This window comes from Colletes gigas, unplaced genomic scaffold (genome assembly GCF_013123115.1).
Source record: "Colletes gigas isolate AHSC1104 unplaced genomic scaffold, ASM1312311v1 Colletes_gigas_Sc00037, whole genome shotgun sequence".
Taxonomy (NCBI): Eukaryota; Metazoa; Arthropoda; class Insecta; order Hymenoptera; family Colletidae; genus Colletes; species Colletes gigas.
The window spans coordinates 1,864,771-1,890,898 of record NW_025106666.1 but is presented as its reverse complement, the minus strand read 5'-3'; the positions used below and the strand labels follow the sequence as shown (position 1 = coordinate 1,890,898).

At 34.3% G+C, this 26,128-nt stretch overlaps 3 protein-coding genes across 5 annotated transcripts; all 3 read right to left on the bottom strand.

The window, feature by feature from the left end:
• Positions 1-580: 580 nt before the first annotated feature.
• LOC122402504 (E3 ubiquitin-protein ligase UBR5) lies at positions 581-19,610 on the bottom strand. 2 transcript variants are annotated; one of them, XM_043405343.1, is made up of 38 exons: positions 19,322-19,610; positions 18,013-18,213; positions 17,608-17,920; positions 17,313-17,521; positions 17,075-17,238; positions 16,620-16,819; positions 16,279-16,547; positions 15,963-16,117; positions 15,618-15,887; positions 14,941-15,054; positions 14,690-14,871; positions 14,500-14,617; positions 14,277-14,431; positions 13,800-14,085; positions 13,568-13,684; positions 13,157-13,330; positions 12,942-13,074; positions 12,634-12,856; positions 12,253-12,491; positions 12,052-12,176; positions 11,349-11,584; positions 9,738-9,901; positions 9,326-9,657; positions 8,766-9,174; positions 7,947-8,295; positions 7,247-7,586; positions 6,539-6,771; positions 4,975-5,478; positions 4,180-4,362; positions 3,665-4,036; positions 3,408-3,593; positions 3,172-3,294; positions 2,886-3,095; positions 2,398-2,756; positions 1,863-2,069; positions 1,096-1,474; positions 668-918; positions 581-620 (listed from the first exon to the last, which is right to left on the bottom strand). In XM_043405343.1, the coding sequence occupies exons 1-37, from the start codon at positions 19,381-19,383 to the stop codon at positions 706-708; spliced, it is 8,508 nt and encodes a 2,835-aa protein (XP_043261278.1). In that variant the 5' UTR covers positions 19,384-19,610; the 3' UTR covers positions 581-620; positions 668-705. The 2 variants fall into 2 exon arrangements, with proteins under 2 accessions (XP_043261278.1, XP_043261279.1); XM_043405344.1 differs by having other exon boundaries at positions 13,163-13,330.
• Positions 19,611-21,362: 1,752 nt separating this feature from the next.
• Positions 21,363-24,121, bottom strand: LOC122402513 (mitochondrial import inner membrane translocase subunit TIM44). Of its 2 annotated transcripts, none has more exons than XM_043405364.1 (7): positions 24,063-24,121; positions 23,417-23,581; positions 22,954-23,199; positions 22,682-22,886; positions 22,386-22,534; positions 21,946-22,309; positions 21,363-21,862 (listed from the first exon to the last, which is right to left on the bottom strand). In XM_043405364.1, exons 1-7 carry the CDS (start codon positions 24,063-24,065, stop codon positions 21,615-21,617), a joined length of 1,380 nt encoding a protein of 459 aa, XP_043261299.1. In that variant the 5' UTR covers positions 24,066-24,121; the 3' UTR covers positions 21,363-21,614. The 2 variants fall into 2 exon arrangements, with proteins under 2 accessions (XP_043261299.1, XP_043261298.1); XM_043405363.1 differs by lacking the exon at positions 24,063-24,121 and adding an exon at positions 23,751-23,849.
• Positions 24,122-24,265: 144 nt separating this feature from the next.
• Positions 24,266-26,066, bottom strand: LOC122402534. The gene is made up of 2 exons (XM_043405401.1): positions 25,785-26,066; positions 24,266-25,680 (listed from the first exon to the last, which is right to left on the bottom strand). The coding sequence occupies exons 1-2, from the start codon at positions 25,994-25,996 to the stop codon at positions 24,321-24,323; spliced, it is 1,572 nt and encodes a 523-aa protein (XP_043261336.1). The 5' UTR covers positions 25,997-26,066; the 3' UTR covers positions 24,266-24,320.
• Positions 26,067-26,128: the final 62 nt, after the last annotated feature.

The window sequence follows — 26,128 nt, the reverse complement described above, 5'->3', positions numbered from 1 at the left end:
GACACTACATAATTTTCACTACTATTAAATATCAAATCTCATATATTATAATTTGTATTCGTGCTGTAGTCTGATTTTTACAATATGTATTATAATCAACAACATGCTGATATCCAGAGAAAGAGTTACTACTACTGGTGTGCATTGAAAAAAAAAAGAAAAAAAAACAATTTCCTGTCAAACATTTTATGTTACATCTTAAACATGCCTAATAAAAGAAATTTTTAATTGTATAACAATCTCTTACAATTTCTAACAAGAAACACAAACTTGCATGTTTACGTAACGCAATTAATGATTTAAAATGTTATTCGTGAACAATGATACGGAGAGGGGGTGTATTTATCAATCAAATCGTACAATTATAATTTTTGAGAAAGTTTTATTCGATCACTATAAAGACTAATGATGACACTTTAACATAAATCTTATCATGATGAAAACCACTTTTTCAATAAGAGAAATCAGAATTCATAATTACACCTTATAAATTTATAAATGTTATAAATTTTTTTCTAGGAAGGAAAAAAATAACAACATACAACTTTTTTTTCTTATATCATTATCAGTAATGTGACTTCCTTTTAGAGCTATTGCGCACAAACATGGTCACAAAATATCTATATATATATATATATATATATATATATATATAGATATTATATACATATATATATATATACATATATATATATATATATATATTCATACAAATCCAAAGTTCTTTGTCTTGATAGCAAGAAGTAATTTATGTCTTAATATGTGACGAGAGCTGTACAATGGAACGTATAGTCGAGAGATACATGTATTTGCAGTTGGTAGATGAGCATCGTCTGCTGGCCGTAATGTTACACTTGGCATCGGTTGAAAACCATCTTCGCTCGCTGGTAATGCTGGCGATCCGGTCCAAAAGTACACCTATAATACGATAACAGAAAAAGAAATACAAATTGCACAATTTGTAATCCATTGTATTAGGTCATCCCATAACGTCCAGCTGAATTTTGTACTAGAATTTAAATATCTCGAACATTGTATTGAATTTTCTGAAAAACCTTTCTCATTCAATAACTCCCACTTTGTACCAATCCTTACCAAATCTTGTCGTTCGGTGTGCGACATTTTTTCGACGATGGACCACAACCACCGCTTGAATTTCGCTAATCTATCCATGGATTCTCCTGATTCGTCGTTGAATGCGGTATACGATATCAACACGGAAACGTTAATATCACCGACGCCATTTAGAAGAAGCCTCAAGTCCTCTGAAGTTAAGCCGTCTAGGGCTCCTTCAGGAAGTACGTCGAATACCCCTTCCCTCATCGCGTGCAATGCTTTCTCTTGTACTTTAATCATACGCACTTCCGCATACTTTCGCACGTAATCGTAAACGTTACTTGCCGTTACTACCATGTCACGGCCGTTAGGTAAGAGTTCATACGATCCCCCTCCTTCCTCGGGACACAAGTCAATACTGAAATAGATGAAACGTGTCGTAAACAGTTGGTAAGATCCATTTTAAGAATATTTGTATCTTTTAAATTGTGCAACTCTTCCACCGTTACTTTAACACGTTGACTGTCTGACCAAATTCGTGAAATTTTCTACGAGATCAACATTTTGTTTTTAAACAATTAGATGATATATAATTTAATATAAGATTCATTTCTCTTAACTTTTTGACTGCGAACAGTACTTGTGAGCACTCAATTAATCACTCTTCTGTACACAGCTTATGCTGGTATAAAAATCGTCCACAGTCAGAAGATTAATATCTCTTCATAAGACCTTATTTTTTTTAATTTCCGAATAACGTAACGATCAACGTGGTAACAACGAACTTTGTAAACATTGGTAGTCACCTGAACATAAGATCGAGAGCAGAGAATAAACCATTACTGTCCTTGGTTTCGGAATCGATAACGAGTTGTCTCAGGCTTTCATAAATTACAGAGTCGAAGAATGCAAGGTCGTGGAACCGTATTGGCCTCCCAAGAATGTATTTTATCACGTGACGATTCAAAAATATCGGGCACAGTTCGTTTTGCAACAGACACAATCCTATAAGTCTGCAGAAGAAATTTGATTCATTAGCGTTTCAGGATTGTTAAGTTAGTTCTATTCTTATTACTCTTTTTATTATAGATTACAATGTTGAAAGTATTGCAAAGAACACGATATACAGTAACTATAATTCGTATTATTACTTTCATAACCAATTTAGTAAATAAATCTGTTTGAAATTATCGCGCGTAAGCTGTAAAAATGACAGAAATCGAACCAAGTATTTTCACCTTGAAACTGAATAATTTTTTTGAAATATTTAAATGTAAAATTGTTAAATGGATACCATGTACGCGTGAAATTGAGGGTTGTTCTCTTTATCTTATTACCAACCTGCCCACGTTTCTGAATGCGTTCAATCGTTCGTAGCTAGCCCTTCCTTGCCGCGGTGTGTAGAAACCCCTCTTTCCTGGCGAATAGAAAAGAGGAGCATTGTCCTCGGTGTCGTCCAAAATGCTGTTTTCTATTTTTTTCTTATTAGCTCCGCAGCGTGCTGTTAAACTGAATACGTCCAGATCTAGCAACGCTTCACTCGCTAAGTCCTGAGTATGACTATAGATCAATTCGTATGCTTCCTCTACTTTTTGCCGCAAAGCGTCTTCCGAAGCCAGTAACATCAATAGTTGCGCGGGTGATAGCTCCAGCAACATGCCAGTTATTTTTTCAGCTAACGCGGGCCGTAATGTGAAGACCTGAATAAGGTAACAGCGTTATAAACACAACGAACTTCTTCAGCAAACATTACATAATGTTACATCAATTTTTTATATCTTTAAAAATAATGTAAGCAAAGCTGGGGCGATTTATTTAGTACTACGAACTTTTGGGTATAATCTGTCCCCGAGTTGCTGTTGATGCATAGTCAAGTGATCGTTAATTGGGTGACTAACAGGTAACGGATGGGAATTAGAGGACGAGCTACCAGGCCCGGAACTGCTGCTTCCTTCGACAGAGCCAGATGGATGAAAAGAACGAGCTTCAAAAGACAACGCTCTACGTGTCTCGCGACATTTTCCAGAAGATCGAAGATTCTAGAATAAAGCAGATCACGTGAATAAAGGATTCAAGAAAATCATCGTTTGCATCTATTGCTGGAATTATACTCACTTGTCGTCTTAGATCACGATCACGATCACGACTTTTCAGTTTTTGAAGAACGTTGTATTGTGTATATTTTGATCCCACTTGCGCCGCTTCGAGATTAGGCAGTTTTTCATTTGCAAGCAATGCCTGTAGAGAAAAGTTATAAACGAGTATAAATATTAGTACAACTTCAAATTAAATACTTTTATTTAAATATTATAATCGCAGCAATAATGAATTTTGTTTTAAACATTACAAACCTCTGCGATTGCAGTATAAAAGCTTCTAGTAACTCCAGAACCTTCGCCAGGCTCGTCCTTGAAAATCACTTTAACACGATTCACTGCTAATGGCGGTGTGTTAGAGGCGCGCCTATTATATAAATTGTATTGTGTATTTAATTCCTTCATTGTTTGTACTAGTAACTGAGTTCTGTCTCGTTCGACCTTAAACAGAAGATGTGTTTATTGCCAGTCAGTCTTTCTATGAGGGAATCTTAGAGATTGCGATTAATTACTTTCAACAGAGTAATATCTTTTTGTTGAGAATTTCGAAGCTTCTCCATATCCCTACGGAATTTCGCTTCTTTTACCGGGAATCCGCCCAATTCGGATACAACCGAGCCAGCTTCCAAACCAACATCCTCCATGAAAACGCGTCCAAATAAGTCAAGAGACAATCTCCAACGACCCAATAAAATGTTATGTGATATATTTGTCCCAATCGACGAAACTGCTCTGGCGTTTTCCACCGGACTCGTTTCGACTGTTTCGTGAGCCGATATTTCTTGATTCGAGCCCGCTGGATCGACGTCCTCGGATACATTTTGAGTTTCGACGGTCGACACGACCAACACTTCCGGTGCACCAGCTTTATTCGTACTTGTTTCCTATAAGATGAATAATTCATCCGATACGTTTAACATGCAAACGATACATCGATTTAACATTTATAAATATTCTTGTAACATTTGAGTGTTGTTTTTTTTTTGTTTGTTAAAGTTTAATGAAAACAGTCAATTTACATATTTACCGAAACAGTTCCAGCTCTAACAATAACGCTTCTATTCGTTTTACATACATCCTTATTATTTTTGGTACTTCCTGCTGCCTGATCATTTTGATTATTAGTAGAGACTATAATCGGAGCACGATCGATTTGTTCCGCGACTAGCGAATGATTATCGTTCGTGTGATTAAACGATTTTGTCTTCTCCTATAATGTGTAAAATAAATCTATATATTTTATTATTCAAATAGAGAACCATATTTAATTAACTAAGATTATGTGCCAGGAAAAAGGAAACACAGAAAAACGTATTTCGATTGATTTTTAAATGATCTGTTGTTCTAATGTTAAATCATAATGAGAGAGATCGGAATGAATTCGCAATTTACCGTAACTGCATTGGCAATATTTGATTGTAAACTCACGGTCCACTTGCAATCTTTTTTAAAAAAACTTCTTTCGCCAATACACTAATTTTTGTTTATGCTTTAGATTAAAGTACGCCATTTGTTAAATTTATCGTACCGAAGAGGATTGAAAACTGTGGCCGTAACGTTAATTTGTTAACATGCTTATTAATACTAGATACGTATACACAGTGAACCATGTTACTTGATTAGATTAATTTATTCTATTCACTACCAATTTCAACGGAACGTTTGGAATCTTCTGTCCAGTAGTAATAGAATAAATTAAGCTGTCTAAATCGTGTGGTTCTCCCCGTATTATCGTTTGGTTTCTGAGAATAGCAAGTAGATACATACTATTCGTTTAAATATGAAACTGTTTACCCAAGCTTTCCTATATAAAAGACATTACCGTATATTTCGTAGACGTCGAATCTCCGACCGAAACGGAACCGCGTCTTGCGTCCGTCGATGCAAATGCAGGTCCTTGAATTACTTGGCTGAACGTTGGCGTGACGGTATTTTGGCTATCGGCGCTTCGTGCGGATAAACTAAGTCTCGTGGGCAATCCTGCCAAAGGATTCTGATTAGGGCCCGCGTTCGTTGCCGGCTGTTTTGGAATACCAAACAGATCCTCGCGCCTCGAATGGGGTTGCAGTAAATGCGGTTGATCGGCCAACGGTAAAGCCTCGCTCATGACTGTGTCAAAGGGATCAAGAGGCGGACAGCCAAGACACAAAGTGGAATCTGATCTTTGTAAGAAGGGATGTTTCCTTCCTTTCGGTGTGCTGTTGCTATTATTTCCGGACCCGCAAATAGGAACCTGAAGTAAATCAGGATAATCAACGGAATCTGTCTCCATTGCAGCGGGCACCGGCGAATTATATTCCTCCCCTTCATCGTTGTCGTTTTCGTCCTGCAAAGTTACAAATCGATTAATTCGTGTTCGCAAGCACCGCCGATCGACAGACAACGGGGGGAAAAAATAATACGGCATAGTCTAAGTCGTGTTAAAATGCATTGTATTTAAATGTTTTCGACCAGCTTATTAATGTTTATTGGACTGTTTATTAGACTTTACAAGCAACCAAATTAGTTCTTTCGACCCTTCGATTTGGGTCCTCTTCGAAACCCACAGAGCTGATCTAGAATAACAATCAATATTATAGTAAAATAATATAAATAAATAAATGAATAACCTATTTATTTAATTTAGAGGAAACGAGACATCGTAAAAAAAAAATATTACTTTGTTATAACTCATACCTTGAATTGTTTTTTAAAGAATTGTAGATAATACGACTTGATCTTGTTTGGTCGCGAAGGTTTCTTTTTTTTTTAAATTTTGTCTGTTCTGAAGAGAATGTTATCGGTTTATGTAGAATTTTTGTAACAAAACCTAGTAACTGTAAAACTAATTATGAACAAACTATTTTGTGGCTCGTTTAGCCATCCATTCCACAGCATTTCTTCTGTCCTACGTACAGAATACCGGCGAATTAAGGCTAGAACGTAAAATTCTTACGTAATGTGATATAAAGGATAGAAACACAGGTTGCTTTGGTTTGTATAACTGATGAGGTAAGAACTCCAACTGTCCGACTTGAACTCTATTGAGTTTTTACTCGAGACAGTTGGAGTTTTCTCCGTATAAGAGCATGAGATACTGGGTCTCGTTTTCGGCAATGTTTGTTGATCCTCCTCGAAAAAGAAATTAAATTTTTTTTTTACGCGCCGTAGTGCATACATATTGGTAAAAATGATGAAGCTATCGTACACGTAACCTGAGAAATTGAGGACAACACATGTGTATACTTTCTGTTTGGAAATTTTCCTTTTTGAAGAAGATTACCAAACTTGGTCGAAAACATGTAAATACAATATGCTTGACATGACTATGTCTACACCGTATTATTTAAATCATACAAGCACAAATCCTCCAAACTACGTAACATGAACAAATGTTTGCTGCAAACCTGGTCGTTCCAACCCGAGTAGTTCGAAGACTCTTTTTGGGTTTCGCCGCGCGATGACATTGGTTCTGAGAGCGAACGCATGTAATACACTAATGCATCGAATACGTAAGCCACGTGTCTCAGAGCAGAAACGTCCAGTACTGGTAAGCTGTCTCTGTGTTCACCATTGTGGGCACGCATTAAGGACAAACAATATGACAAAAATTCACGCCGCGCCGAGTGTACATCACCACCTGAAATGAAAATCAATTAGTGCTGTAACTCGGAATAACTTGGATTAGCTTAACTAATCAACTGGTGGCTGGCGCTTTAAACCTACGTGGTTTAAATAAACAATTTAATGTTCATAGATTACGATATTATTTGTATTTTATTTAGTTGAGGGATTAACTCTAAAAAACTATAGTTCCTTTTTGTGTAAAAATACAAAAAATTGATACGGGGACTACAATATTTCAAGTATACAATTTTCAATTTCAACAATACAATTTTTCAGATTGCAGTTATTATACTTGCACAATTAGCTTTCATGTTAACTTTCGAGTTAACGAATACGATTTATCTAGTAACGAGCTCTATAAGAAAAAATGGACGACTCTGTTAGGTATAAAAGTAAAAAAATTCCATTTAAAAATCAAGTGCAAGTGCATATTGCACATGAGATAAACTGGTATTATACGTAACCCATATGAAGTTTATTATACGTACCTTCGCGTTCTCTACTATTTCGCGAAGGTTCGCCAACGCCTGCAAAACCAACGGTGAGTCTTGTAGAAGCTTGTGGAGTGGAGATATTGGAGCTCGTAGTGATACCACTGCGTTGATTCCGACCTGTATTTGATTGTAACGTCAGCGACAAAGCAGCTGTGTTCAGTAAACCAGTATAATTGTTTCCGGAGAACGTGGGGGCATTGTTCAATGGATGTTCAGGATGCGTGGGATCTGCACTACGTGTCAGAGATACACCGAATCTTAACTGTGCCTCGGTAGCGTCCATCACTGTCAGTAGCCAATCCCAAGTGGGTTTCAAATGCGCCTCAAGATACATCTACAATTATTGGAAATATTAATGACGCAATAATAACAATTTCAACGATCGCTTTCAGTAAATTAACCTTTACAAGGTAAAATCATTCAAAACATTTTTAATATTTTCTTTCGCTTACAATCTTTGATTTCATTAATTCACATTTTTATTGTTCAACACATTTTGCAAATCAAATTCACCAGTTTAGAAATCAAGTTTTTTCTAATAAATTATTTTCCAATATGTTTGGCTTGTTAAATTGTTGTGCAAGTTTAGAAACATTAAAAATGTTTGGTACGACTTTACCTAGTAATGATTAATGCTAAATTTTATGCTTTTTATTAAATTCATTAACGTTTTATTAGACCGCAGTGGCCATACCTGCAAGTTCAACGCATCTTGGTAAGAAATTTCCATCAATCGCGGCAGAAAAGGCGCCAGCGTTTTATAGTCTTGCATCATAACTAAAAGATCGGCTATTTGTCGAATAACAATTCCAAATGCACGTGCAAGACAACTGGTAGTTGTGCCCATAGTAATGGGTTCTTGTGCGGCTGCAACAGCGGATGCTGCAGCAGTGCGTCTTACAGAGTTAGACTCAATAAAAACCAAATTACTGCCACCTGTTACCCGCAATCCTGATGTACGTGTACTTGATTCGCGATTACGTATCGCCCATTGCATAGAAAGAGGCGCGAGATTATTACGATGTAAATGGCCAGATGAACCACTGGAATAAGGTATCAATATAGTATAGAAGTTCTCGTCTGTTAACAATGCCTAAAGATAATTAAACTTGTGGTAAAAGTGTCTAGACTTGTTTTAATCATAAGAATCCTAGAAATGCATTGGTATTTGTTTTTAAAAAGGTTTAAAAATTTTAGGTTATGAATCGTGAAAAATTAACCGTACATTACTGTGAAACCATTAACTAGTTTAAACAATAAGAGCGAATCAGTGACTGTTCTGCAAATTTTGAGCGAAGGTAATCTCAATCTATGGGATAGTGCATAATAGTCGTGGTCTATAACGTTCGTTCTGTAGGCCGCAAATTGAAGGAATTTGTTCTATATTCTTTCTAGTAAGAGCTTGTACGTATTGTAAGTTTGGAGGCCTTCGCATCTTTGTGACGTCAGGACAAGTTTTGAAAAGTACTTGAAAGTTACTTGAAAAGTAACAAAAGAAAAGGCATATTTTTACCTTCGACGCTCCAGTTGCTCGTCGCCCATCTGAAAGTCTTCGTTATCCTGTTCGTCAGTTTCTCCCGCCTCGCTCTCGTCGTCTTCTTGTTGGCTCGATTCTCCGGACTCGTCCTCCGGGAACAATAAAATAGATCCCATTCCGCCATCAGAGCCTGCTGTAGCACCAGTTTGCACGCTCCGTTGCGCGGATGCTGCATCTTGATTACTGTGATTGTCGTCGGAGTCAGATTCTGTTTCCGCCTCCGCTAAAAGATCGAGCTCCGCGTCGGATTCGCCATCCCCTGGTTGTTCTTCGCCTACACCTCCTGCGTTGCTATCGATTTCACCCAATGGTTGACCAGCCACTGTCCCGGAAACTCCAGATTCCTCGTGTTCGCTTATATCACCATCCACATCCATCGGCACTTCTGTTCAAAAAATGGAAATATACAGGTTTTTATTCAGTTTTCTTTGTTCCGAGTATCACAACCAGAGACAAAACTCGGTATAATACATATAGTATATATTTGTACTTTTAAGATTAAAATAATAAAATAGACATTATACGATAACGAGTACCTTCGCCACCTTCTGTCTCGTCCATAGCAGAAACGTCTCTGGCGATAGTTATGTTATTATTTCCCTGCTGTGTCTGTAACGTAGGATCTAGAGTTTGGGAGCTAACGCCGCTATGAGGTATCAACGGTTCTATGGAGAACAACTCCTCCGAACCGTTGATCACTTCAATCGCCGAGCTAGTCAATATGAAAGGCGCCGTCGGACGAGCAACGCCCAATCTCACAGGTGCTATCAGAGAATCGGCTGTCTCGCATAATTCCTCGACGGCTAATTTAATCAACGCTTTGAAAACTTTGCGACATTTCATCAGAAGCTGTGAGGCCTGACCAGTGCTAAAACATACATTCAAATGTTAAGTAGAAAAAGGAAAAATACAAAAGTTTCAACTTTGTCATTAAAACTTGTTTCGAACCTTCTTCTTTTTGTTATCGGTGCCATTTCTATCGTAAAAATAACAAATATTCGAGCCACGGATCGAACGAATCGACGAGCAACGTTGTTTGCTTCCTCTTGCCGTCCAGGCACAGAATCATTTTGCAATTCTCGTATTAGGGTCGTCAGAAGGGTGTCAAGCATCTACAAGAAATTTTACAAAATATATTGAAAACATAAAATCAAATATTTAAAATGTGATGGAAACATATTTAAACATCTGCTTTGATAAAGACATTTTGTCGAAATATCGGGACCTGGATACTTTTTTTTACAAAACATTAATTTGATACATAACCGATTTTTAAAATGTACAACTCGTTCGAATTTTTGTTTAACTCAAATATTAAGTGGCGGACAGAAATTACTTATACAGGGTATTCGGTCACCCCTGGGAAAAAATTTTAATTTCTAGAGGCTAAAATAAGACGAAAATCAAGAATACCAATTTGCTGATGGAGGCTTCGTTAAAAAGTTATTAACGTTTAAAGTTCCGCCCGTTCTGAATTTTTTCCCCGAAAATGCGCAGAATTTATGTATGTCTATTCACAAAAAATGATTATATTTGACCCCCGCAACGATAAATAATTTTTCCAGAACGATTCGAAATTTTTTAATTTTGTCGACAAATTTGTCCACCTACTCGAATTTTTTTCTCGAAAGTGCGTAAGATTTCGGGGTTGTGTCTATTGATCAAAAATGATTGTAATTGATGCCCGCAATCGAAAATAATTTTTCCAGCATGATTTGAAATTTTTTTTTTTCGTCGAAAATTTCCAGCACTACCCCCTGTCGATATTTCTTGAAAATTCATTTTTAACTTTTAGTAATTTTATTTGACGTTGTACAGAAATGTTGTCTAATACTTTTTTGTAAATACCCACGAGCACTACTTCAGAAAAAAAGTTCAATGAAATCCATTGAATATTGTAGGAGTTGTGGCTGTTTGAAAATTGGACCATTTTTATGGGGTTTTTCTAATTTTACGTGGTCAAGGAACAACTTTTTCAATATTGTTAGAATTTCTACATGTTCTACACTAAAATACGCGTCGTTTGCCTTTTGAAATATTAAAATCCTCCAATCCGTTCGGGAGTTATGATTTTTTAAAGATATACTTGAAATTTCAAGAAACCATTTCTGACCAGAAATTATATTTTCGGTAAGAAATTTTTTTCTAGAAAGTGCATAGGATTTCGGGGGTATGTGTAATGACAAAAAATGATTGTAATTGACCCCCGCAACCGAAAATAATTTTTCCAGCATGATTTGAAATTTTTTAATTTAATTTTTTAATAACTTTTTAATGAAGCCTCAGTCAAGAAATTGATATTCTTGATTCTCGTCTTATTTTGGCCTCTAGAATCTCCCATTAAAATTTTTCTCAGGGGTAGCCGAACATCCTGTGTATGTAAATATCTTCTAAAGTAATAGTTTTTCGATATGAATCAGTAAATACGTTTTTATGTAGTATAACGAGCTGGATTAATTAATGTGGAGTAACCAATAGAGGAGCGATCGAATAATATTAATTTACGTTCCAACGATCGAATTACTGAGCACCATTATGGTGAAAAATATTTCAACTTACCTCCGCACTACACTTAACCAAAAGTGAGTGAGTGAATTTGTCAAGTAATGCAGTACCACTTTGTCGACACAATTGTCCCTGATCTCCAAATAATTGATCGTTGCCATTCACGGTCACCCCTGACATTATCATACACTGAACAGCTGGCCAATCGTTTAACAATCTTTCTAGAGCTTTTCGACTGAAACGAGGAGGTTCCAAGTCATGATCTGGCATGTCCGAGTCCGGACACATACCTGTTTCACATGTGGTCATAATTATTCTGCGACTTTCAATTAAAATTATTATCGAACGTATAGTATTATCTTGTCATATTTGAAAACCAAATAATAATATATGTAACATTAACAAGCATAGTTTCCAACGCAAGAGGTTAATAAAACTTTGATTGTTAATGTTAGATCGTCATAATTGTAATTTGATTTTTGAAATTGATAATATTTTTCGAATAATACGATAATTTTATAAACGTTTTCGACCTCCTCTACGTGTAATTTTCAAACAATAATCTAAAATCTTTATATCACGTCACTTTTTTTCTATCAATCAAGCAGTTACTTTGTTTCCTTTATATCTTTAGATTATTATTAAATATTATTTTATTTCTTGTAGATGCGTGCAGTCGTATTTTATTTAAAAATGACCCGAAATATATCGAAAATATTTATAAATTTAGCGATTATATGCAAAAAGAAAAACTCACCGTCAGAGGATGGTCCTTTACGGCTTGCAGACGTCGACCGCTGTCGAGGTGCTGAACGGCATTGTCGTTGTTCCACTAATTGCCTTCCTACAGTCTGAACCAGAAACAGCAAAATGCTCTCCCCTCTGCGAAGTTATAAAAACGATTCGTTATAATTTTATTTGTTTAGATGTTTCGACGATTGTACGTTCACATCCTTACCGCGAATTTATTTTTGTAGCTAGATCAGTATTGACTACCAGACGACACAACAGCTGATAACGAGCACCTTGATGGCCAGCAATCAGAGCACGACATTTACATTTTTCCCAGCAATCGCAATAAGCTGTAGGAGACGTTACTTTTAATTTACAGTCGTGGCCTCTGTGACATACGCGAGCACATTCTGTACAGCAGCATAAAGACCCGATTAAGCCACAAGTTCTGCACTCGAAAATATCCTGAAGAAAAAAAAGAAATAATAATCTTTCGTCAAAGTGAATTTGCAACTGTGTTATATCGATTTCGGTATAGTTTTACTGGCATAACGTCGATATGAAAATCATACCGGTATTAAGTCCCTGGTATCCAACGGTATCGTACCTGATTAATGTGATCAGCTCCAGTCCAAGTGAAGCTACAGGTATCGTTGCAACAAGTAACGAACAATGGCGACAAATCTGGATTCGCGTCGAGCGGAAGTATCATAGCTGAACATTCTTTCTGATCTCTTCCGACTCTCTGAATAGTGTCCAATAAGATAAGTGCTGCGTGATACGCACGAACAGATACAGCAAGCATCAACGGTGTCTGACCCTGAGCATCCCTATTGACAGAAGAATAAAAATATTTTCATCAAAGTATGAAAATACTTCGCACTTGATGAAACACACTGTTAACAAGATAATTACTTTGCCGTGAGTAGTTCTTTTAAATGGGGCGCTAATATGTTACTTTCGCACATATACTTTAATATAAGCAACGCGTTGCTTCTTCTTTCAACGGAGTCTATAATATAAGTATTGTTTGACGTAGCTCCAACACCTATAAACAAGAAAATATGCATTTAATTATTTATAATATGAGTTATAGTGATAAGGAGAAGATAGAAAGGCATTCAATACACTTTTACCTGATTTATTCATCATAGATATACTGGCAGCACCAATACTAAGTAAACTATCCTCTTCTCCGGACGTGTTGTCAAACGCTTCGGGTGGCCAACTTAAAGTTGGAATTGGTTCCTCGATAGGTGCAGACGCGCTGTCGACAGTATTCGACACCAATTCACGCTCGATACCTTTCAAAACGATAAATCAGTTAGAATATACTAGAATTCATGTGGTACATTCGACATTAACCCTTTGCACTTTATTGGCGTCGTTACGACACAATATTAAATTTTTGTGAGAAACAAAAACACTTTCTATTCTCAGAAGTGGCACCACAAAATTGCCCTAAAGTTGCTAGTCATTCATGTTGAAAACAATTCTTGAAGTACAAAGGATTCAAGAAGACAAATAAATAGATAAAATACCTTGATCGTTCTCTTTGTTAGATGTTGGTGAACACATACTGATACAGGCATGTAAAATATTACGATTACTATCACAACGTTCGGTTAGTATTGCTTGAATTTGTGCTGCATTGTTTTCTATAAAAAAAAATACAAAAAATAAAAAAAAAAATTAATAAAATAAAGTGAGGCATTGTTATATTATTTTTTTTTTATCGTCTATATGGCCACAAAATTATATGGGCATACTTACTGTGATCTTGTTCCAAATTACAGAACACCTGTTTTACACTATCGTAGTCGCACCTTAGTATACGTGGCATTAGTAAAAGGTTATCAAATGCTAATGCAATAACCGCTACTTGATTTTTCATATTGGTCGAATTCGAACAGCTTGGTATGGGAATGGTTGAAGCACCAATGCAAATTACCGGAACTAAATCTAACCAATTCGGATCGCGTATAGCCTCGGCACAGTCTTTTACCAACGGATATATCGTATTATTTCCGTCTCTAAGGATCATAGAGCATTCGATATTCTGTAATATAAATACATAATGTATATCTATGCAATCTAAAGTACAACTATTACGATTCTACCTATGTACAGGATGTGCTGTGAGGTTTTTTCGCTAAACTTCGAAAAATTTAATCTAGAGAATCTACAGATTAAGTTTTCGAAATTTAGCAGAAAAACCAGGGGATAACCTGTATAATCACGATGGTATACCTCTCCTGCGCTTGTAAGATGGATATTTTGAGGCTGCAGCCCCAAAAATGATGATATATCTGACGGAATATAGCAATCTTGCACGTATCTACCAGTACTCAAATTATACACAGCGTAACTTAATTTGTTCCCGCTTTTCACTATTGCATGGATACCTATAAATAATCAATGACTAAGAAATACTACCGATAAAGATAATCGGTAATTAGGCTCAATGTTCTACCTCTTCCATCCGTAGCAATGGTTAAAATACTATCGTTTGACCCTTCGACAATGTTTACTCTTCTAGGAGTTCGTTGGAAACAATCCGGAGCTCTTGGATTCATAGATGACTTGATTACCTATGGGTGCGATATTTTATTATATTTAAATCTATACAAATATAAAAATCGACTAGCAACCATTTAATTTACCTGCAGCTCATCTTTTCTTAACAATCTACAATCGGCTAATAATTTGATCGATTCTTCTGCCGTTAAATCCTTAAAATCTGACGTATTAAAGTCCTTTTCTTTAATTTCTTTTTCCTTTTCTTTCGAATCCTTCGAGAAGAACTTCACGGCAACGTAACAACCGTCAACTTTTATAACTTTACCTGCGCATAAAAAAGAATAAAATATAACGCAATCTCAGGAATGCTGCTTGCTAGTTGCAAAGTACGTACCAATGGGTACAGTTTTAACATCTTCTACAAAAACAACGTCTTTTAATTGCCATTCCTCTTCGTCTTTACGTTCAGACTCTCCCTCACTTCGAGGTGCAACCCGTTTTTGTCTCTCTATAGAATAACAAAATTTGAATTATCAGATTCAATGCAAATAACGCATTTAGCCATGTAAAGGCTTTAAAGGCATGCTACATACTTTTTACATATTAAACATTTTTAATATTCTATCAATAAGTATTCCCAACCCAATTATTTTTATTTTAACCAAAATAATTTATAAGAGAACGATGTTGCATACGTATTTAACGTGGCACCTTTGTTTTTAGAGACAAGCCTATCAAAGTGACCATTTTTAACAATTTTTTCATCTTACTCTGAGTAAATGTGCCTGTCTATAAATAAAAGACAATAAACAAAAACATAACATCATCTTTATTTAAAATGTTAAAATGTTTAAATAAAGTCCATTAAAAAAATGTAAATATATTTTTTTATATTACTAATATTACTTTTTAAATTTGATACCGTCGGCCTTTGGAGCACGACATAGCGTTTAACGTGTTAAAAAAAATTTGGTTAGTTCTGTAAAAAAAAAATTCCCCAAAGATACTCTTTTATTTGTTATCAGGGTGTTCCACCTGTTCCCCCTTGAACAAATTATATAAAATTCTTACTGTGACTTGTTGTGATGCTACCAGTGTCACTACATGTGCTTGAAGCTGGTGAAGGTGGTGGAGGCATATCGAGACGATCAGCAGTCTCTTTATGATTCGTCTTATTAATAGTACCAGTTCCACTATTTCCGCTTGTTTCGCGTTTGTCTCCGTTAGCACTAGGCAGATGACTTCCAGCTGGCAATACTTTAAATCTGCAAGTAGATTCTAAATTCCAAGCTGCTGCTAACAATTGTCCTACTTTTGGAACTCTGTTGGCAATTGTAAAACCTGAAAAAAAATATCCATTTGATATTTGACGCTATATAATTCTTTTTTTTTTATCGTTCTTACTCGACAACTCACCTATTGCTCCAGGTTGATATATAGGACTATTCTTCATACAAACATGCGTGCCATAACTAATATCATTTGACGATACTGTCGACGGCCTATGCTTGCGCGACTTAGCCTTATATTTTTCCCACAATTTCTTACGCTGCGCGAAAGGTAGCACACCCCTACGAGAACAAATGTACAATTATATTTACGTAATTGTAGTTATACGTACGTGTACCGATAATAATGGCGTTAATTTAAAATAAAAATTAGTAACACTAGATTTATGAAACCCGTCACATGAAACTCGTGACACGAAATAATCGACAAAATGTCAACCTACCACCAATATAGCGCGCCACTTTCAAGTCTGGCAACTGTATACAAAGCACAAGTGTGGAGCGATACTATTTTGTCCAATGTAAATTCGGTAAAAGTTTGAGCAGGATGTTCTAAACGGGAAGCAACATGTCCCAGGAGTTCGTCAAGCCAAGTAGCTACTTTACCACTCTCAGTACTGACAGAACATCGAATTGCCGTGGCAGATATGTTAACTATCTTCTCTGTTGTTATTGCTAGCCACTGAGCTTTTGGATGATGTATATTTGTGTTCTGAAATGAATGTATGTTTATTAATGTTTTGTTTCGAAGACTCGAGAAGACTTTTGTTTCATCATTAGGTACCTCTGGATCTTTGTACGGTTCAGATTCTGACCATTTCCACTGATACAATTGACCACCAGCGGAAACGGCAATTAATTCGCTGTAAAGCGAAGCGATCTGTACAAAACGAGGAGCAGGATCGCTGCTACGTTCGTGCCACCATTCTAATTCCTCTGATATCCATAATGGACTTTGAGAAGCCAACTCCTTCTTTTTGTTGTCTGATACAATTTATACAAAAATATAATTAAAATTTACACAATTACAATTCAAAATATTCGTAAAATTCGATCTAGACGTATTCTTTGAATTTCTACTAAAATATAGAACACTAAAGAAAGGTAAATTATTCTTTTCGTATTGATCCTGCCAAGTAAAAACAAATTCTAAACACACGTGTAAAGAGATTTTATTATACAGGATACCCTTTATATTTAGATCATAACGAGTAACCGATTAATTAATTAAAGTTCTACCAGATTCTTTTTCCCATGAGTCTTTAAGCGCTGTTTCCAACCAACGGCGTGGCCCACAATATTGGCGATCCCTCCATCTGCTGAAACTATCGCGATCTCTGTCCCGTTCAGATGTGCGTTCACTTTCTCTATCATTGCCTATTCTGCGCGAAGAATTTCCACGACTAAAACAATTACATAGACGTTTAAGAACCGTCCCATTTATTGAATAGATAAAAACTAATGGGAAAATAGTCACTTTCTCATTCCTGTATACCCAAACATGTCTTCGGAGAACATGGAATCTGCATCAATTATGACAGAATGTTCATTGAATGAACCACCATCTAGCAAAGATATAAGTTCTTCCGGGACGTATGTATCCGCCGCATCTTCTGCATCATCACCTTCTTCATCGTCTCGTGATAGTAAATTATTTACTGCTAAATTTACATCTAAATTTGTACGCTATAAAACATATATAACGATATTATGCGAACTCTACTGTATAAATAATATATTACATGTTCGATGATAATCGCGATAGAACAAACCTGCAATTCTCTAATAATAAGATTGCGACTTTTTCCTTGCAAAACTACTTGAGCCTGCGAAATAAGGTCTTCTGGTACAAACGGCGCAGGTACTGGTGCAATGGGACGTGAACTGCTACTAGTTCCACCTCCCATAATTACACCCGGAGGAGGGCCTACCCTACTTCCAGTGCCACTTCCTCCGCTGCTACCACCACGAGAACTACCGCGCATAATTCTTGCACGTGTTCTAGACATTCCTCTACCTCCACCTCCACTATTTCCACCACCATTTGATGCTGAATTGGAGTTTCCAACATGATTCTTACTGGTGCTACAATAATAATATAAAATTACATGTCATTTTTAAGAAAATTTTTTCTTTCTATGCCTCTTCCTTAGAATTTCTCATTTATTACAACGCACTTTCTATTTGGTTCATTTTTGCTTAAGTCCAACCTGTCCGACAATACTGTAAATGCAACTCTGCAAACTTTATGGTCTTCCGTTAGAAGAGCAATATGTGTTGGTCCAACAACAATACGTTTCACAGAAATTTTTAGTCCACTAAATGCTGGTAACGTTACAAATCCGTATCTATTGATCTTCTCTGCCACTTCCTTTAACCTAAAAGAATTTACATTCAAATTGGATTAAATTTAAATTAGAATTGTACCATTCTAAACAAAACTAGCTATTAAATTTAATAAAAACGAATATTTATTCGCGCGCATAAGCTACATTCAGGTTATGTCAGTCCAATCTATATACATAATTATATACTATGACAAATGATGGAAATGGTTTCTTTAATTTTGCAACTTAAATGTTACATTACATAACGACAAAAATAATAATAATCGACACACAATCATTTCGACAATACTGCAAAATGTAAATATAAATTTTTATTAACAATACAAATTAATATATCACAATTCTGCATTTTTGTTTGTAACAAATTATAATAATACAATTAAAAAATTAATAACGATAAAGTATTATTAATGATCTTCTGTAACATATATACTTATATATATATACATATATATACACATACATATATATATATATATATATATATATAACAGAATAAAAGCATAAAATAAAGCTGTATAAAAGATCATTCAAACATAGAAAGTATAATATATGAAACGTAAAAAAGAAAAAAATAAAACATTACATTACATCGTGTAAGAACAAAATAACGTATTAATCATTGAAACGTGTAATCATGACTCATGTGCACGATACATTTGTCGCAAACGATCGTATTTCACAGAAGATAATTCTTCCTAGCACAATTCGAGAATCGAATTTTTTTTCGTAACCTACAGGTGCAATGAACAGAGCAAAGACAAAGAGAGCAAAAAAAGTAATTCGGGCAGTTAAATCATGCCCGCAGAACTTTTAATTACGTTCAGCAACGTCGAGGAATTCCGAAACCCGTGCGCACGATGGTTGTACGTAACGATGTGACAACAAACTTGTACAACTCCCCGAATGGTTCTTAGAAAATCGTTTTGCACCGTTCGTTCGAAGTCAAACATCCTCTCAATAAGATACAGCATCGATTGAAAAAAAAACTAGAAAACGTACGCCAGCCGTAACCAGCGAGCATATACCTAGTAACGATTCACGAACGAATCGTTTCGATACGTAGAAGAGGAGAGACAGACATACCGAAATGATAGATACATTAATGGGAAACCGATAACGAATACGTTCTTCTTACCTATCGTTCAATTGATCGTCGGTTCCGGGTAACGGATGCACGACGAAATGTATCGACGTCATATTACCGGCGATTAAACGTATTCAAGAGGCCAGGATGTCGTTTTAATAATTCTGTACACACAATTTCACCACACCGTCGAAACGATATTCGGCCATGTTTCTGAGGAAACAACCAGTTACGTGTTCTCGAACGCGAACGAATTGTGCTGATGCTCCAAAGTATTCGTAAATGCACCGAATCGTTTCGGTTACACGGGTGTAGATATCGTGTACAGCACAGGCGAGAAAATTTTTTGCGAACCAAAATATCTATGCGGATAGACTGTTTTTTTTCCTCGTTTCTTTCATGTAACTGCCACTGACTTTGGTCGAGATGTTTCTACTACGTTCGCGTAGCGATGTCACGGATCCTCAAATATGTATTATGGCGACTCCACGCAAATGGCGACCTTTATCTTGGTGCCACTTTCCGTGATATGTGTTAGAGGCGAGACGAATCGAAGAATTTATGTGATGGTATGAATGCATTAGTTTACACGGAGCTCATTTTTGATTCGCTGAAGAACACGTACTTTTAAGTCTTATTTGGTAATTTTTTTTCAAAGAACTGTACAACTTTTTTTTGTTGAAATTTTATACATATTTAGTGATTTTTGTGAAACGCATAGAAATTTTTTCAAAGTAAAATAATTATAATTGGCCATTCTGAATATTCTAAAACTTAGCATAGTAGAAATAAAGGATAAAGGGTCGTTTTATAATTTTCATAGTTTCAGCCATTTTACAAATTTAAAATGAAAAATGAAAAAAGGATTCTTAATTAGGATGAGTTTGGTTATAGCAAGTACTAAAACGAAAGGAAAAAGTCGATTATTAAATAAATGGTAACATTTTGAAATTGAATTATCGATTTTTTAGCAGTTTTATTAAATTAATATTTACTTATCGCTGCAAAGTCGTCACTTATTCGCCACAATTCTTTTTTTTTTCGTACATTTTAATTTGCACTTTACTTAATTTGTAGTAAACCTTATAAACCTTAACATTAAATAACAATTACTATTACACATCTGTTTTAAGCTCTCGTAAATGTTTAATGAATATAGATAATTATTTTTAAAAACAAAAACAGAAAATGTTAAACAAGACGAATGAAATATCTATTGCCAAAAAGGTAAATGTACATAAGATGAAATTTTAAGAAAAATTTTCAAGTATAATTTTCAAGTATAATTCTTTTTCTTTGTATTATTTATAAACATGCTGGTGTCAATTACATTTATAATGTTGAAATGTTGTTTCTATTTGGAAGTAAATTTCATTTTACTTCTTATATAATAAGTTCGTTTATACATAGAAAAACAATATTTTTTGTCTTTTCTTATTAAGAGGTTTATTGTAGTTTAAAAACGAGTGACTTTAGTTTGATATATTACAATCTTTAAAAAATAATTGATAATTTTATTAATAAGCTATGCGCTGTACACTGTAATGCTATACACATGAACTTGTACATATGTACACTTATACACAATATGACTTCAACTATCGACGAACTTTTTATGTCTAATGCATACCTTTGTTCAATTGTCAAATCTTTGCATATTTTCTTTGTTTAGTACTTAACTTAAAATATCCACGGCGAAAAGATATTTGGCGTTCGGTATAAATTGTTATATCTCATATTACTCGACATTTCGATGTCAAGATTTGAATATATACAGAGACAATTTTACTAAAATTTGCAATATTCGCACATGTCAAATCGTGTACATGCGTAAAACTATGAAACATAATTAAATAATTACATTAGAATTCAATTAGCTGTTCCGAAACAGAAAGCTAGTAAACGTAAAAACGATTATAAGTTATAATGTACATTTTCTAACACAAATGATAAACGATAGTATCGTTCAAATATATTAAAAAAGTATCATGACAAAGTTTAGAAAAATGAATTTTTCACTTTCAGTAAGCGATTATAATATAACTTATTTTTATTTTCTATTTCTCTATAACGATCAAAACATTTTGCAGACTTTATAAAATTTCTATAGCTTAAACTACAGGTCCTGATTGAACATTATTGTTCCATTAAAGTAATAAATGTTGGCATTCATCCCTGATAAACTAATGTACACATTGTAAATCCTAATTGGGATCATTCTCGTCAATACAATTGAACTGAAAGCAATAATAAAACACGTCTCGAGTTTCACATATTTTCCAGTCACATATTCAAGTTAATTTTTGTTTAAGTTCCAACTAGACTCACGAGCAAGCTATATACACTATACAAATTGTTCTGTACTACTAGCATTAAGATCAAGCAAGCGCCACGCTGATTTTGGATTAAGTTCCGTAGGATCACGACATAATACCCAAACATAATTAACACGCATTACTTTCTCAGGATCTCCTTCTACGACTTTATTCTTAGCATCCCTCACGCACATAATCTGCTGACACTGAAAGCTGATCATTAAAACTGGCCCTTGCTCCATTATTTTACCCATTATTAAATCCACATTGTTAATGTCTGAAATTGAGTATATTTTATTTCGTACGTAGAAACGATATCGGACGAAACGAGTAAAATGTGTATACAAAATATAAATATACCTAGAATTTTGCTGTCCAAGTGATATCCTAATTTTTCAACTTGTAGTAACGGTTGTGCTAATAAATTATACGGAATTTCGTGGCACCAGTCTTTTAATATTTCAAGATTCCCCCTTACCATTGCTTCAAGAATGTTTGGTATAATATCTGTCTCGCAGTCTCTCAAAAACTGAACTCTGTCAAAGTTCGGATCCAGTTTACAAATTTCTGTCAACGTCTCTGAAAGTTCCGTTTTTTGAAACAGACCACCCATTATATCTGTAACTTTCTCTGTCAACAGTCTAGAAGCACGAATTACAGGATTATCTGATTCTTCGTATTTCATTTTCCAGTCCAAAACTTTATTCACATAGGGATTTTTATCCTTTAAAAAATATAATTATCTAATATGAATAATTCAATCAACACGTAATATAATGATAGTGCTTTAATGTACACACCTTAAAATTTTGCCACGATTGGTAAAATTTCGAATCTTTGTGTAATTCAACACCCAATGCCTCCTCGTTTGGCGCAACACATTTATCATCTGCAGTCTCAAATACATCTTTTCTTTTTCTTAATTTTTTAGGCGGAACATAAACTCTTCCTGCAGTGTAAAAAAAAAATATTCTACATTCAAATACAATTTTATACAGAGTGAACAATATTACTCGATCGCCATAATTATTTCCGAACCAGAAACAAATAGGTTGATCACGTTATATTGTTTAGCTGGGACGTTCATTTGATGTACCATGCATTCCTTGATGATCTAGCTCTTCGCGTACAGCTTCTGCAGTTTGCGTTATTGTTTGAAACGCGCTTGTTTTACCTAAAGCTTGACTTTTCTCAGTGATTGTTTCCGCTGCTCCTTTTGCGGATTTTGTTATCTCTTCGCCTAACTGTCCAGCTTTCTTACCTAATTCTGTCTTACTAGCTTCTTCAAGAACTTCTTGTACCTGCGCAATCAAATTTAGCCGATGCTTATAATTCTCACCAATGAACGAAAAATATTTTTATTCTTACCTTTCCTTTCAAGGAGTCTAATTTTTCTTTAAGAACTTCTGAACTTTTGCTCGCCTCCGACTCGACTGCTTGAAACTTTTGTCTCGCGGATTTTAATGCGTCTGACTGTTCAAGTTTTTCTGCTTCTTCTCTAAATTTTTTCAAGGACTCTTTCATTTCTTTATTTTTTTGCATCTCTTGCTTGATATTTTCAAGAAACTGAGAGAAGAAGCTAGGTCTTCGTGCTGGATTGGAATATAATCGAATCTAAGAAAATGAATTATTATTAATTGCACTATAAACATTGTTTTATAGTTTTGCAGAAAGAGCTTAAAATGTAGGCATTCCATAAAGCCAAGCTACTGTAACAATAATTGTGTAAAATGCATATACGAGCATATACCCCACATTTATGATTTACCCTGAACACATATATGTGTTGATCATTACCAAAGAATTAATAACATCGTGAAACAAAACTTACTGATAAACCTTGTATGTCTGTCGTTTGTGGTAATTGTAATTGTACCAACATGTTATAGGTACGTAACATTGAATGATTCGTGAAGCCATTTCCAAATTTCTTTTTAGAGTGTGCAGAACGTGTAATGCCAATAAGGCTAGCTCTACACATTGCAAAATTCTGAAACTACAAAAATACAATTTTATAAATTTCATGATTCCATTAGAAACGCAAATTTTCTATCCAAATGAGTTGTATTATTATTTATCGTTTTTTTTTTTGTTATAAATCTATACATTTGTAGAGAGAAATTAGTTTTGCATCGTAAGATAAGTAATATTTAAATAATTATTACCACATTACGTGAGTACATTTTTTGACATATAATTATTTAATTCATTAACATTCCCGTACAAAATTCTGATGAAACAGAATTTGAAGCATGGATTCAAAGAGTCGAAACTTTATGATGCAACGACACGAAAATCGTGAATATAAGAGTTGGCTGAAAGAACATAACCTCTAGAAAATACGAGAAATATGACCGGTTTGCAAACAAAATATTATAAATTTACGTATAAGCAAGAAAAAAGTGGCCAAAAACACTTGATTTTTATCCTTCTATGAATGAAAAGTAAACGTTCAGTTAGCAATCAAAATCATTTACCATTATACGCAAGATTTATCTGTAACGACATCAAAAATCTTCATAAAATATGCTGTTACTATGAAAAGGACATCTGTTGACAAAAAGTTGAACTTATCTTAGATGAACAATACGTAACATTAGCACATGATGTTTTATTTTTGTATAAAGAATGTACACATTATAACGATTAGATATACATATTTTTACGTATAATTCTCTTATAATTCTTTCTAACACTATTAACAATTACAAAGAATTTTATTTCATAAATAACAGTTAATTTTTTAATCCGGGTGTTCTGTACAAAAACTCTCCATCGTCGTCGTAATAGCAGTCCTTTATCCTATACGTCATACCTTCTTTACGTACATTCTTAGGAATCTTTATAGAGTTTGCATATTTGAACTCTGTATCTATGCTTGTTTTCCATTCTTTTACATAAGTATCTAAAGCATCACGTTCTTTATTCGATGTAACTACTACATTGAAGCACATTTTATCTTTGCTAACTGTTAAAGTGCTTTCATTAGATGGGATTTTTACAGTGGCAACATTTCTCTCTTCTGTGTCTTGTTTTTTCTCAGTATTATTTACATCAGAAATTACGTCTTTTAAATTTGTGGATTGTACATATTGTTTATGTGTACTTAATAAATTTATTCCCTCCTCTGGGGATGTTTCGTAGAGACTCTTTAATTTCATTTTTATAAAATCATTATTAATTAATTTATTATTCACTTTATTGTTTTCCTGGTCACTATTGTATGTATTTGTGAATTTATTTGTTTCTATCATAGATTTTTCTACAGATTCTTTTTTATTGTCGATTGTAGTAACTTTGTTTTCCTTTGTGCTTGGTTCTTTTGCAGTATTGTTTATATTAGAACTTTCATCTTTTAAATTTGTGAATTGTGTATGTTGTCTATATGTTTGTAATAATGTTATTCCTTCTTCTGGGGATGTTTCATATAATTTCTTTAATTTTGCTTTCAAAAATTCATTCAATATTAATTTATTACTCATTTTATTCTTTTGGTTACTACTGTTTGTATTTGTAAATTTATTTGTTTGTACTATAGATTCTTCTATAATTTTCTTGTCTGTAATGATTAATTCTTTCTCGTTTCTGCTTACATCACTTGTACATGAAATTAGCTTCTGATTATTCAAAGATTGTTCTGTATTTTCTACTTCTGTTATAATGCTTGAAAATACAGAACTTTGTGGTTTTGGAAATTCCATCTTTGGTGGAATAATATTTTTGAGCAATGATTCTCTATCGGTTAAACTAATTTGCCTATTTTTAAACTTTGTTAAATGCTCGTGCAACCTATCATTTACCACCAATTCACCAATTTTAAAATTTTTCCAATTTTCAATAACATTACTATCGTATTTTATTGCTCTATCCATTGATTGTGGTATCCATTTTGTTTTTAAAATTTTTCTTATTGTTTCAGGCAATGCTGGAAAGCTTTCACTTAATTTTTCTGGTGTCCATTCATCTGGATTACTTGCATGTAATTTTTGTATTTGATCCCTCTCAACTAATGTAAGAAAACTTGGCTCTACTTCCTTAAAGTATTTTCTTCTCACCATACGTATTTTCAAAAGTTCTTTCTGTTTCTTTTCTTCTCTAAAAACGATATGTGTTTAAATTAATATAAGATATTAGAGTACTAGAATGTACATTCAGATTATATACAAACTATAATTATTCTGTATAATAGATACATGTACCTCCGAGATGCACATGTCATGTCAAGGTTCATAAAATCAAGTTCATTTAGATCCGTATCATCTTCCATTAATTCATCAGGATTGGTTTCGGTTTCAGTTTTGAAAGTTTCCATATTTTTAAATTTTATTTGTGCTTTAATACCAGCATTTCCGGACGGATATTTACGATACCTTTTATATGTCCTAATTGTCATTAATCTAATATTGTTCATCTTTATATCTATTCCTTTCCTTTTTTAACAATATTTCAAATAATTTACAATGTTAATACAACACCTTCAACTTATTCGTACTTCATAATCCACATGAATTATTTATATATATATATTTATATATATATAAAT

Coding starts and splice junctions, on each gene's coding strand:
- LOC122402504 (XM_043405343.1), bottom strand. CDS start 19,383: ATGACGTCGATACATTTCGTCGTGCATCCGTTACCCGGAACCGACGAT. Junction 16,820..17,074: donor CTCATGGGAAAAAGAATCTG/GTAGAACTTTAA, acceptor AAATTGTATCAG/ACAACAAAAAGAAGGAGTTG. Junction 15,888..15,962: donor ATATCAACCTGGAGCAATAG/GTGAGTTGTCGA, acceptor ATTTTTTTTCAG/GTTTTACAATTGCCAACAGA.
- LOC122402534 (XM_043405401.1), bottom strand. CDS start 25,996: ATGAACAATATTAGATTAATGACAATTAGGACATATAAAAGGTATCGT. Junction 25,681..25,784: donor ATGACATGTGCATCTCGGAG/GTACATGTATCT, acceptor TATCGTTTTTAG/AGAAGAAAAGAAACAGAAAG.
- LOC122402513 (XM_043405363.1), bottom strand. Junction 23,200..23,416: donor CAGACATACAAGGTTTATCA/GTAAGTTTTGTT, acceptor TCATTTTCTTAG/ATTCGATTATATTCCAATCC. Junction 22,887..22,953: donor TAGACTCCTTGAAAGGAAAG/GTAAGAATAAAA, acceptor TTGATTGCGCAG/GTACAAGAAGTTCTTGAAGA.